The sequence below is a fragment of the Podarcis cretensis genome (assembly GCF_951804945.1).
Source record: "Podarcis cretensis genome assembly, chromosome: 2".
NCBI classification, from domain to species: domain Eukaryota; kingdom Metazoa; phylum Chordata; class Lepidosauria; order Squamata; family Lacertidae; genus Podarcis; species Podarcis cretensis.
Window position 1 is genome coordinate 77,267,088 of NC_137171.1, and position 14,537 is coordinate 77,281,624.

The 14,537-nt window shown below is 43.7% G+C and overlaps 1 protein-coding gene across 3 annotated transcripts in view; it reads right to left on the reverse strand.

Moving 5' to 3' along the window:
• Positions 1–14,537, reverse strand: part of PFKFB4 (6-phosphofructo-2-kinase/fructose-2,6-biphosphatase 4) — a 67,856-nt gene that overhangs the window by 9,577 nt on the left and 43,742 nt on the right. For all 3 annotated transcript variants that reach the window (XM_079967316.1, XM_079967315.1, XM_079967314.1), the window contains exons 8-13: positions 13,316–13,523; positions 12,469–12,615; positions 10,678–10,782; positions 8,960–9,089; positions 7,585–7,647; positions 5,980–6,044 (exon numbers count right to left, since the gene is read on the reverse strand). In XM_079967316.1, coding sequence (XP_079823442.1) covers positions 5,980–6,044; positions 7,585–7,647; positions 8,960–9,089; positions 10,678–10,782; positions 12,469–12,615; positions 13,316–13,523 — 718 coding nt within the window. The remainder of the gene's footprint in view (positions 1–5,979; positions 6,045–7,584; positions 7,648–8,959; positions 9,090–10,677; positions 10,783–12,468; positions 12,616–13,315; positions 13,524–14,537) is intronic.

Below are 14,537 nucleotides of genomic sequence, written 5' to 3' on the forward strand. Positions count from 1 at the left end.
ATGGGTCTATGCTAGCACTGCATCATGGTTGTGCCAGTGCAACTGCAGCAGCAGTATTTATGTATCAGGAGCACAAAATGCTGTGAACTTAGGTACTAGAAACCTCGAACAAATGGGTTCAGAACAAACAACGGAAGAACAGAACACTATCCGTTGCCTTCTCAGAACCTTTAAGGCAGGAGTTGTCAATGCACTGCCCTCCAGAGGCTGTTGGACTCCAAATCCCATCAGCCCCAGCCAGAACAGACAACGGTCAGGGATGATGCAACTTGTAGCCCAACAACATGTCAACCTCCCTTGTGGCGCAGTGGGTTAAACCACAGAGCCTAGGATTTGCTGATCAGAAGGTCGGCGGTTTGAATCCCCGCGACGGGGTGAGCTCCCGTTGCTCGGTCCCTGTTCCTGCCAACCTAGCAGTTCGAAAGCACGTCAAAGTGCAAGTAGATAAATAGGTACCACTCCAGCGGGAAGGTAAATGGCGTTTCCGTGTGCTGCTCTGGTTCGCCAGAAGCAGCTTAGTCATGCTGGCCACATGACCCAGAAGCTGTACGCCGGCTCCCTCGGCCAATAAAGCGAGATGAGCACCGCAACCCCAGAGTCGGTCACGACTGGACCTAATGGTCAGGGGTCCCTTTACCTTTACCTTTAGCAGTGCCTGAACCCACCCTGGGTACTTTGGAACTCTTCAATTGCGGTTAAAAGAAGAAAGAGGAAAAGTTTCCCTTTGGGATAACACTACCTGTGCTCGCCATAACAGTCCTGATTAATGCAAAACAGAAAAACAACAAACATGGCTGAGAAGCAGGAAGTGGAGCGGGAGAAATGAGGACTAGGCCACCACCTGGATGAGGGCACACTCTCTCTCTTATTCACTCACTAGCCCAAATGAGTATCTAATCACAGGAACTGCCTGCTGCAGCTGATGAATATCGTCACTACTTTCCACATCTCTCTCCTTTCTCTCCACTGATAACCAGAAAGGCTAAGAGGAAAAAAATAAGCAGCACATTTTATTTATTCATTTCCTTTAGAGCACTTCCTTACCCCTGAATATATAAAAAGACCTTTAAGCAGTCTACAGAAAGGGGGAACCCTCATATGAAACAGTCAACAGAAATTACTAATAAATATTTACAGACAGCATATTCACCTTCTACAACACCTCTCAGCCTCCTGGCTCTCATCCATGGCCCAAACAAACTTTTAGACTAACCCCAAAATAACTCACAATAAAGAGGGTTCCTGGAACGTGCTGGCATTACCATAGTTCTTTACTCTCGGGCTTGCTTTTATGGGCAATCAATCCTATACCTGTTTAGTAAGAAACAGGTGAAACTGTGTTCTATGGGATTTACTCCCAACTATGTGAGTGGGGAACTGCACCCCTGTGTGTGTACACAGGTTGGCTAGTAATATTGGAAGACATGTATATGGCCGGCTTGTATTCTTATTGTGACAAAACATCGTTAAACCTGCTACCCAAAACTGTGCAGCTTACAATACCTACTTACTTTCAGTATCCAAACATTGTAAAACAGGAATTTGGCAGCCAAGGCTGGCTAAAATTGTGAGCAGCCTTGGAAAAAAAAGTCTTAGTGGCTGTTTTGATTCATTTGATATCCAGTATGATTTTACCATAATCAAGAATATGATGGCAAGAACATGGTAAAAAATCTCCCATGAAACATCACTAAAAATAGAGTTACTGCTCAATCGTAAAGGACAATCTTATCACTGTCAAGAGGATACCTACAAGTAACCAAAAGATGTTCATTTATGATGAGCCAGAGACCCTGCTACCTAAACCTATGAGACACTGAGCAGCTGACAGAAACCAATCCTAAATCTCAAAAATATATTCTGGAGGCCCCGCGACTGTCCTCGGGTTCAGTATTGGACCACTTTGACCGGATATCCCCAGCCAATGTGGACAGACTCCTCCGAGCTGGAAAGCCCACCACTTGTCCTCTCGACCCGTGCCCGTCCTGGCTGATTAGAGCGTGTCCAGACGAGGTGCGGGCCCCCCTGGGGGATATCATCAATCTCTCCCTTGGCACCAGGACATTCCCAGGGGAACTGAAGGAGGCAGTGGTGCGCCCGCTCTTAAAGAAAACATCATTAGATCCCTTAGATCTATCCAATTACCGCCCGGTTTCGAATCTTCCATTCCTGGGTAAGGTGATTGAGAGAGCGGTTGCTGAACAGCTTGGTAGGTTTCTGGATGAAACATCGGCTCTGGATCCATTCCAGTCCGGCTTCCGCGCTGGTCATGGGACCGAGACGGCTCTGGTCGCCCTAACAGATGATCTCCGCAGGCAGCTGGATCGAGGCGGGTCGGGGCTGCTGATTCTTCTAGACCTGTCAGCAGCCTTCGACATGGTCGAGCACGAACTCCTGGACCACCGCCTTGCCGACGTGGGGATCCAGGGCACAGTCCTTCAATGGCTGCGCTCGTTTCTCTCTGGTCGGGGACAGAGGGTGGCGTTTGGGGGGGAATTGTCATCCCGCCACTCCTTGGTGTGTGGTGTGCCCCAGGGTGCGATACTCTCCCCGATGCTTTTTAACATCTTTATGCGCCCCCTCGCCCAGCTTGTCCGGAGTTTTGGGCTGGGCTGCCATCAGTATGCTGATGACACCCAACTCTATCTGTTGATGGACGGCCACCCTGACTCAGCCCCAGACACACTGATCAGATGCTTGGAGGCTGTGACTGGATGGTTACGTGGGAGCCGGTTGAAGTTAAATCCTTCGAAGACAGAGGTCCTCTGGCTGGGACGGGACGACATGGGACTGAGGGGGCAACTCCCATCTCTTGCGGGGGTGCAATTAGTGCCAGCACCGTCCGTTAAGAGTTTGGGTGTAATCTTCGATACCTCCCTCTCCATGGAGGCGCAGATTGCAGCTATAACAAAGGCGGCATTTTTTCATCTCCGCCAAGCTAAGCAGTTGGCTCCTTACCTCTCTCGCCCTGATCTAGCCACTGTGATCCACGCGACGGTCACCTCCAGACTGGATTATTGTAACTCGCTCTACGTGGGGCTGCCCTTGAGACTGACCCAGAAACTCCAGCGGGTGCAGAATGCCGCAGCGAGACTCCTTACGGGGTCTTCGCTTAGAGATCACATTCATCCGGTGCTATACCAGCTGCACTGGCTCCCGGTGGAGTACAGGATCAGGTTTAAGGTGCTGGTTTTAACCTTCAAAGCCCTATACGGCCTAGGGCCCTCGTACCTACGGGACCGCCTCTCCTGGTATGCCCCACAGAGGAACTTACGGTCTTCAAATAAAAACACCTTGAAGGTCCCAGGCCACAGAGAGGTTAGGCTGGCCTCAACTAGAGCCGGGGCTTTTTCAGCTGCGGCTCCAACCTGGTGGAACGCTCTGTCACAAGAGACAAGGGCCCTGTGGGACTTGACATCTTTCCGCAGGGCCTGCAAGACAGAGCTGTTCCACCTGGCCTTTGGTCAGGGCGCAGCCTGACTCCCTCCTTTGGCAATCTTTACAAAACTTTAGTTTATGGTTGCCATCAATTTTGATTTTAATTAATTTTTATAATGTTTTTATAATGTTGTACTGTTTTAGTGTTGTTAGCCGCCCTGAGCCCGGCTTCGGCTGGGGAGGGCGGGATATAAATAAAATTTATTATTATTATTATTATTATTATTATTATTATTATTATTATTATTCTATTGTTTTCATCCAGGTTCTGTTCTTCCTGCAGTTTCACATAATTAGGCACCATGAAGCCAGATCAGAACTGAATGCTGGTATTGTGCCGCTGCATCAACCAACCCAAACAAACAAACAAACAAACAAACACATGGCAGCCTTTCAAGGACTTGCACATTTTACAGAACAAGTGTTTCTTAAATGCTTCAGCATGTCCATAAAAGCTTCTCTCTCACCTTTTTATTCACACACAGTTTAAATAGACACCGTTAACAGCTGCCTACCAACCAAGTGGCCATGGATGAGTCATTCGTGAAACACTCCTTGATCAAAAGAGTAAGGCAACACTGTTAAAGCTGCTAAAAACACACAGCATTCAGATCCAACAGAGCGACTTAACGCAATGAAAATACTGTCTTGAGTTAAGCAAACAATTGGGTGGCAGCACAACTGCAGCACAATTCCTAATTGTGGCAGTTTTTAGGGCTTTCATTGAACAGCTTGCTGTCTGCTCTGCATCACTGCTCACCATAGCATCACCTGAATACAAGGCTACAGACTGTCACAATTGAGGCACTGTTATTTCCCCGAAGTGGAGTCGTATAATTAGCTGCCAAATTCACTCAGATGACATACGCTGTATTATGAAAGCATTGTGCAGTTAAAGAGTGTCATAATGTTGTCATGAAGGAGAGAAGATTCCATGAAACGCAAGTAAAGCAGGCATGAAGATGATGAGTTGTCAGAGAATAAAACAATTTCCTTTGTTTTGCAGAACATTTATCTGAAGTTCCAAAATCCACTACAAGCTTCATTTTAAAGAATGCTCAAATTAAATGACTGTTGTATGCGCCACTGCACATGACCTCTTGTTCTATTTCATTTCTCCTCAAGTGATGCCAATAAGTCAGAGACCATGTGCAGAAGGTGATTACATCACAAAAATAGGAATATAATGAAGATCTGGTCATTTTCTAGCATCACAAAGGAGCAAACATAGCACATCTTCCTCTATTTCTCATGGTATATAATTAGGCATTTGTTTGCTAATTCTCTAGTAGCAATAATGACATGTTTGTGGGGGGGGGGGGGAGCTTCCAATCCTATCATCACCCCAGGCCATTCAAACCAATGACACTATACTAGCTCACTTTAGTTACTTTTTCTCAAGGGACTTAGTAAGATACTTGCAGAATAATTACCACTGGCTCAGTCTATATAAATGTATCTTGCAATGCATTATACATAGCCCTTGATTTTTATTCTAATGTTCACCAAACCCACACACGTAAGAGCAACAAGATATAAGAGGCCCGACTTCGTATTTGAGAAGGCCATTTATCCTGCACAGGTTATAGTTTTGTTTGACCTCATAACTTGGGCTAAAAATAAGCACCATTTTGTCATACTTGAATCCAATAACATCAACAGGCATGACCAGCACATTACTGTTCTCCTGACTCAGGAGCGGCAAGGGTTTCACCAGTGATATATCACCAAGATGAAGGCACCGTCGCGCTCTGGCCCTCAAAGCAGTCCTGGCCAATGTATTGATTCATCACCCAGGCCTAGTGCACACATGAGAGACCGGGGGGGGGGGGGTTACATGGCTCTCTTGATTGGCAAATCATGTAGACACCTCCCCACGCAGCCTCTTATTAAGTACAGTCATCCCAACTTTCAGCATGCCAGAGAATTCAGTGGGGGGCTTCCTTCTAAAATGAAGAGCAAAGCATAAAGTCAAAATCAAACAAAACCAAAGTACGAAGAAAATTGGTCCGAGCTCTGCGTCACACCCACACAGGCAGCTAGCCATGGAGAAGCACCCACACAATTTGGGTATCTGGCGTTAACGAGGCTGCTTCAATAATGCTTGAAAATAGTCAGGATGGCCTAAATAAGGCATAATGCAAGAAAAAGGGTGGAAAAAAGAAGAAGGGGCTGCAACAAAGGTTGCGGTAACATGCCTGCAGGGCATTAAATATGAGAGAATAGCAGCATACTTTGTCACTAATATAATATAATATAATATAATATAATATAATATAATATAATATAATATACATACACACTTGGTTGTGTACAAACCTCTACTCCAAAGGTGAAGCTAGATATCAAAGTACCTACAATATTCCCACAATATCCTTTAGGAATGGAAAACTGGGGCAGGAGAAAGTGCTTAACTCTTTCCCTGCTTTTCTTTCTTTTTCTCTTTTTCCCAGTTATTCAGCTTTAAACCAGTCTCCATTACCACCACCATTCCTCCTGCAGAGTTCCAAATTCACATTTGTGACAGCAGAAGACACCTACCTGTGGTTTGTCTCTGTGCGTATTTACAGCTTCAACATTCAGAAATATAGATTCCACCTTGCAACCTGTAAACAGAAGTAAACTTTTAGATGTTTGTCTTCCTTGTTTTGGGAGCCGCCATCACTGTAAAATCAGTTCTTGTTTCCATCTCCACATTGGGAATGATAATACTTTAAAAGTCAGTAATGACTAACTTAAGCCCATTGAAACTAATGGATCTACTCAAGAGTATGACTTAAGATACAAAAGCATTAAGATACAAAATGAATTTGCAATTCACAATTTATTTTGGACACTAGATGTCACTACAGGCTTCTGTTTGCTTAAAAGAACAACCACATATTAAAAGAGTGCTCCACTCTGGCTGCAAAGAACAAGAACACAGTGAATGGTAGGTACCAATGTACTTTAGTTGAACCAGCTAGAATTTCAAACTTCAGGATTCAAACTCTCTCAGGCTTGAGATCAGAAAAGCAAAAGGAAGCCAAAGCTTATGCCGCTTCAGAAATTTTATAATGGGCAAAAGGAAACGGAAGATAATACTTAAGATTAAATCAGTTCACAGGGCAAGCATTTCACACACAACATTGACGTCAATTCACAAATACATCATCAGCGTGAGTTCTTATTTTTACCCTTCACACACCAATAATAAACTCAATGCCCTAGTGTATACCCTTTGGTCAAAATGACATCATCTACACACAAGGTGGTGGTAGCAGCAGGGTTCGTACTGGTACAGAGAAAGACCACACAAAACAATGGGGAAATCTCCCCCAAACAGCCCAATGAGGACAGGACATGGAATGCTGACTTGTCTGCTAGGCAGGGGAAGACTGAAATTTGGGAGGGAGGGACATGGAATAGAGTTTCCCCAAAGAGAGCATGGCTTGCCGGCATCCTTAACACCACCACACTACATTTTATTGCCAATCTGTTTCATGTAAATTCCCAGCCTGCCCCAATCTGAAGACTCAGGAAGAACAGAGACAAAAAGAATAAATTTTAATTTTAACAGGATGATTAACTAAGCAATCAAATCCCAATGATGACCTGCACATTTACAATTTGCAATGTGCAACTCTATGCACACTAACGTGAGAGTAAATCTCTCTGAATTCAATGGGGCTTACATCTGAGTAGGCATGCGTAGGATGGTGCTATGAAACACTGTCATGGACTTTCTGGTAACTTTATTTAAAAAGTGAACAATTCCTTTTGATATACAAATAACTTTAAACTATTGGATACCCACCATCGACAAATGTGATGTTTTCCATAATAATTCCAGTCATACCTCGGGTTACAGACACTTCAGGTTGCGTTTTTTCGGGTTATGGACGCGCCGAAACCCAGAAGTACCAGAACGGGTTACTTCCGGGTTTTGGCAGTCGTGCATGCGCAGAAGCGCTAAATCGTGCTTTGCGCATGCACAGAAGCGCTGAATCGCAACCCGCGCGTGCGCAGACACACCGCTGCGGGTTGTGAATACTGCAGGTTGCAAACGTGCCTCCTGCACGGATCACGTTCGCAACCCGAGCGTCCACTGTACAGTTAATAGCTGAAATACAAATAGATTGATAGAATACATTTTGAACAGCTTACCATAAGCCACTGGGGTTAGCTTTAAGACAGTATGCAGTGGGCACTTGAGATAAGGCAGTTGTTCTAAAACAGATGGAGAGAAAATAAACTTAATAGAGAGCAACAGAAATGCCCCTCTTCCAAACCACTAACCATGTTAGTGCAGCAATGGAACTGGTCCCCAACATGGCACCTGCACTTGCCATAGTACCCCTAGACATTTTACTTTGTGTCTACCGGGGCTCCAAGCCACTCACAATTTATTTATTTTTTGGGGAGGGGGGAATACAGCTTTTCTTGAAAGTCTCTCTCTCTCTCTCTCTCTCTCTCACTCACACACACACACCACATTTAGCAGTGGTTGTGCTGCAAAGGAAGAGATGTGTACGTCTCCAGCTGCTCTGCCTGCTTCCTTTTTGTTTCCCAGAAAGCCTCTGGGCCCCACATATGCATTCTTCATTGGAAGAGAAAGAAAAGAGTGGGGAGGGGCTCTCAGATGATGGTGCCTGACCTTCCTGTGCCCCGTCCCCAAAACACAACAGAAACGAAAAGAAATAAAGGGCTTCTGCCACCGCTTGCATTTTGTTTAATTGTCTCTCAGTGTGTATATCTTGCTGCTGCTTGCTTGCTTGTGGCGGGGGGGGGGGGGGAGAGATTGCTTGTTTTTTGGAAGATATTTCCTGCTTGTTTTGTCAATGGGGCAATTTGGGTTATTTGCCCTTTTGATCATCAGGTTGTTTTCTTCTTCTTCTGTGAAACTGAAGAATTTTGTGGTCCCTGTGATAGCTTCTTAGATTTCCAATTGTTCCCCTAAGCCCAAAAGGATGGGGATCCCTTATTTATTTATTCAATATAGTTTTATCCTATCTCAAAGAAAACTGCAGAGACTTCCATTATAAAAACAAACAGGCATGATACAGCCGTGCCGTCTCTTTACAACAAATCCTTTGAGAACTCAGATATCCAAAATTCTAGAAGTTGCAATAATAAAAAGTACCCAGAATTTAAACTCCTGAATAAAAGCTCCTCACTACAGGCTTCAGGAACGCAGATTTAAGGAGGGCATTCCACAGGTGGAGCACCATTATGGGACAGGGATGGGGTGGAACAGATCTCCCCTGCCCTGACTACAGAAGGCTGAAAAACCCAGAGTGTGTCTTCCCTAGATGATCTTAGAGCATAGGAGGTTCACAAAAGCAACCCTGATACCCCAGAAAAGCAAGTGTTGATTAAAAAAGCATTTGACCCATGCACAGGTGAAAATGTAAGTCTGACATGAGTCATGAAGAGCAGCATTTTTCCTGCTCATTTAGGATGCACACAAATTATTGTGGGACGAAATTGTTACTGATTGACCAAGGTAAAAATTCTCCATGTTAAGGCAAATATAATTTACCTGCAGGCTTGTCCAGAAAGTAAGCAAGCAGACAGCGCATAACAGCTTGGTGACAGATTACAAGCACATTTTCCTGCCTTTCCAACTCCATAATCACTGGCTCCAACCTTTGAACAAGATCTTCGTATGACTGGGGAAGAAATCAACAATATAATCAACCTCTTGACTGTATACACAGAGCAAACAAAACATAATAAGATGTTCTGCAGATAAGTGTGTGTACACACGTACAAGACAAAACACTAAATTTAAACCAATTTATCTTGAAAGAATGCACCATCACAGAAATCAGTACCAAAGTGAGTGTGGTTAAGCTGTATCATATACTTAATCATTCCTATTTTATTTCATTTCATTTAAAAAGCTCCACTTTTAAATAAATTTGTAGCTTTGCTGTCTCCCTTCTCTGATTTCCATCATGATTGTAAGCTTAATTGAGTAAGCCATATTGAATGCTCTCAAGCACTAGAGTCTTCTAATTAAGGGAAGGATTATCTTTATCCATTTTGTGACCGACAGAGTCCTGCTGCTGTTAAAGATCTCCATAATAGTTTGCCTTTTATAAACCTAATAAGATAGCCCGTAGGTCCACTGCAAATCAAAAACTGTAATTGTTATTTCCCTTATGATGAAACCCCAATTATCACTTGATCTGGGGGTATGACCAAAAATATGATACATATTCACCATATTAGAGTTAAACCTCTACCTCTGTTTGCACATATATTTGTGGTATCAAATAGTACCTGAACATCAGTCTATAGAAATTCTCTTTTATTGTTGTGTACAAGGCAAACAGCTAATCCCATGCTGAAAGGATTATCTTTATTAAACCTTTCCCCATTTTGATTAATACAAATTACCTGATTTATCCAAATTACCCGAGGTATCTAAATTTGCTGTCAGTTTGTAAATTGGACTCAGAACATGTTGAGTTAAGTTGTTAGAGATCAAGATTTGATCTAACGATTCATTTTGTAATGATATGTTTACTTTGTAAATATTAATAAAAACTAGCACTTCTTGGGGACTAACCACCCTGAAACTCTTAGTCAGTAATACACCTTTGCTACTTCTATGAATGCATGAACAAATTACAGCTAAGAACACCAAAGGTTAGCCATTAAGCATGGGTGCACGGCCGCTAACGCAAACAAAAAACCCATTTCTTTTTTCTGAAAGGTTAGCAAACAACTCTAGAAAGCTTTCTCTATTATGACATGGCTGCTTAAATGTGCTACAAATAATGGCCACCTGGGATCCAGCACTATTATGGTGATCACACAGCCAACTCATGGGAGGTGGAACACTCAGCTAACAATAAGGCATGTTGCACATATTACAAATATTGGAACAGCTGTTCCAAGCACAGCTTAACGCTTGACCTCTAATGCAAGTATGTAGAAGACTGGACCAGCTGATGCAGAATTAACTCTGCTTCAACCCTTTGAAACAAAAAGGTATACCGCAATGAACATAAAACAAACTGCTATGCTTAACACATGTGTATACAAGTGAGAACTTGAGACTGAGATAGATATTATGGGGGGAAATCTGCCGAAAGACTTTTGTAGAGCTAGTATTAAAAAATCGCTTTTCCCCTTTACCTCAAAAGCTCCCCCTCCCCCCTTTAAACATTGCACTTAGCATCCCACCTGCTGCTAGGTATTCTTACACACTTCGCATCCAAGAAGAGAAAATATAACAAGATAGCATACCTCCCCCTTAGGATATCTATATCTGTATTTGTCCTGGTCTCTCAAAGCAAATTCTAATGGATAATGTTCCTGAATTTCTTCATATGTCATTTCTTCACAGACTCCCTAGGGAAACAACAAAAACATGAGAATTAGTGTAGGTTTATGGCTAAAAGACTGGGCTGTTTATAGAGGTTGCTCATCTGACATAAGACACTCTCAACATCAGACACCCACCTACTGTACTATATGAGAATAACAGTATTGACTTATGTTACATAGGTTGTAGAAAGAGCTACAAAAACACTATATGTACCGTATTTTTTGCCCTATAGGACGAACTTTTTCCCCTCCAAAAATGAAGGGGAAATCTGTGTGCGTCCTATGGGGCGAATGCAGGCTTTCACTGAAGCTTGGAGTGCGCACCGACCCCTCTCACTCTCCAGGCTTCAGGAAGCTATCAGCAAGCCTGGGGAGCCCGCGGGAGTTCCCGCAGGGCTCCCTAGGCTGCGGATAGCAGCCTGCTGCCCGGAGCGCGGGGCGGGCTGAAGCAGAGCGCCCCGCACTTCGGGCAGATATCCTTTTCTCCTCTAAAAACTACGGTAGATGCGTTTTTAAAAGCTCGGGCTTCCCCCGCCGCCCCAGCCCCACGGCTGGGGGGGGGGGGATAAAAAATTTTTTCTTTATTTCACCCCCCAAAAAACTAGGTGTGTCCTATGGGCCGGTGCGTCATATAGGGTGAAAAATACGGTAAGTGGTCTGGATTTTCAAAAAGAACTATGGAAGTATTTTTATTACTATTACAACTACTACCAATTCCATAAGGGCACTGGAGTTTACAACGTCATATACATTTAAAGAGTGCTTGTGACATTCCCCCCCGAAGGCGCGCATTGTATAACACACTTTTATGGTGTTGCAAAAATCATGCCATGCCGTCTTAAGCGTCTTGCTACCTGCAGCAAGTGCTTGGGTTACTTGTACAATCTATACAGTCCTGCCAGCTATCCTCGCGGCAAAAGCTGCAAGAAGAGAAGACACACTATTTTCATCTCCCATTCCTTCTTTTTTTGCCAGAGATAATACAGATCATCACACACTCTGCACACTTTCCTCACCGCACACTCCCAATGCGTTTTGAATTGCAGGATGGGGAGCATGGTGTTCTTCATTTAGAACTTTGAGGGTGTGAGCTGATCAATGATTTCACTTAAAAATTCCCTGAAGTAAGTTGTGAGTGATGCTTCAATAAGAAATACAATGCAGATCTAATTGAACTAATAAAGCTCAGTTCCAAAGTGAGATACAGTGGTACCTCTGGTTACGAACTGAATCCATTCCGGAGGTCCGTTCGTAACCGGAAACCATTCTTATCCTGAGGCGCGCTTTCAGCAATGGCATTTCCCGCTGCGCGCACGCCTCCGGTGCACGATTTCCGCTCACATCCTGGGGCAAAGGCCACAACCAGGAGCAGCTACTTCCGGGTTAGCAGAGCTTGTGCAACCAGAAGCGTTCACAACCAGAGGTACCACTGTAAAGGCTTGAAGGACTTCTCAGGGATGGTGGACTAACATGAATCTAATCATTATTACTTTCTAATCCTAATAATGATGACAAATACAATACTGTTTTATAATGCATATGTATAGCTAAGGTGCCACTCAACCTATAAATTATGAAAACAAGTCCCTGCAGACTTGCAATCTAACCGGAACACACAGTGGAGAACTCCTACTGATGCATCATAAAGTAAGTCTCTTTCCATCATACAAATTCAAAACCGTTTCAGATGTGACCATGAGATGATCTTACCGCATCTATTTCATTCAGAACTTTCCACTGCTCGTAAGGCACTCCCAAAGCCTCTGCAGTCTGAATGGTCCTTTTCATCTGGCTCGTCCATACTTTCAGATCTTTGCTGTTTTGCTCGTTAATGAACTGTGCCAAACTCTTGGCAAACTGTAAAAGCACGTCAAATAATAATGTCATGAGGAAATTGCAGCTGAAGCACTCCAGTCAAGTTAGATGCCAATAGGACACCTAATTCTCTAACCCTGAGGTAATGGTGTCTTTCAAAAAGGCTCTGTGTATGCCTTCAACAAAACAAAGTCTGTTGGTTGTGCTTCTGTTGGTCTGTGAAATGAGGGCCACAGCAGATATTCAGCTTTTCTTTGGCTTGGATCCAATTGAGCACTTCTCCAACTACAATACATTTCCCACTTGTGCAAAAGGGGCGGGACATTCCCTAATCTATACCAGTCTTCGCTTCTCACTGCGCCCCCCGTCCCCTGCACTTCTATGTCACATTGGACACCAATCTTGAGGGTCTTATGACTTTGAGTAGTGGTTTTTCACAGGATACAGGGGGCTACAGAAGGAAGGAGGCAGCCAGGGGGAATCCTGCTCACAAAACAAGTTTAACCAGTTAAAATTAAATTTTAAAATACAGTCTGGGGTCAGCCCTCCCAAACCTGGTGTCTTCCTCCAGGAGCTTTGGGTTACAATTCTCATCAGCCCCAGCCATCATGGTTGTCCTGGCTGCAGCTGATGGAAATAATAGTCCAAAAGAGGCACCTGTAGGGAAAAGCTGGTCTAAATATAAATTGGTTGAAGGTAAGAAATGAAAAAGAATCCCTACATTAGACATTACAATCCCTACCTTTTTCCCTCTATGAGACAGCCCGGTGTCTCCTCCTATTCTTCCCTTTAGATTGAGTTCACTTTCACCATGCCGACAGAGGTAGATGGAGCGAGGAGTTACGTGGATATTCATGAGGTAGTAAACAATCCGACTCTGAATGTGGTCCATTACTCGGTTCACGAGGTAACTCCGTCCAACATCCATTATTTTAATATAAGAAAGATCCCTATTCACGGTAAGAGACAAAACTATGTGTAAAAACTACAATATTCAGACCAGTGCTTCATTTATCTCCTCCAAAGGCACCAGAAATAAGGGGTTGTTTTTACCATGTGCTAGAATATGATGGAAACAACTTCCCCAGAACAACTAGCACAGGGAAGTTGGGTAGTGTGCAATTATACCCTAACATAATTTCTCTTGGGACTAAGCCCAAGTAGATGGCTTTTACACATGGGAAGAACTATCCAATCCCGATAACTTGCCATTAGTTACGGCAAGCTTGACCAGCAGCAACATATGGTGTTCCTGGTTATAGTGGTGGAGGTAGTCAGGCAGCCATGCCCTTTTGCAGGAGATACCAGCGGGTATAGACGGTATATAAATGTAATAAATAATAATAAATAATAATTCCACACCCTTCAACAGTCAGTCAGCATTCTGTGCCCATTTAGCATCCCCAGTCCTCATTGAAAGTGTGTGTGTGGAAATTTTACTTCTATTAGGGCATAGGTTGCCCACCAAGCAGCCACAGGCACCATGGCAAACGTGAAGGCATTCACTGGTACCCAAAACTCTCGAGTTTTCATTCATTCATTCATTATTATTATTTTTAAGGTTCTAACCCTCCTAGAAAGGAGGTTATTGGGCAACTTCTAAGCAAGTTCAGTGAAATGATAGTAAGTGCGGTATGGACACTTTGTATATTTTTCCTGGTACTGAGGAATGCTTCCTGTTGCCGCTAGACAGCAATAGGGGTGTGGATGTGGGTGTGGGTGTAAAATCATTATTATTGTGTGATCTCCACAATCTGGACCAACAGGACATAGGTGACTTTCCATGGTAAGCATAAGGTTGTTAGGAGGTGGCTGTCTCTCTATTTTTTTATTCCAGTGAGGGGATAAACCTGTGTCTTGGCAGCACCTTAAGGCTGCAGAACTGGGCTCCTATAACTGAGTGCCTCCCCATGGAAAAATATATCCCTACATGTAGAAAACTAAAATGTCAAGAAGAAAGCTGG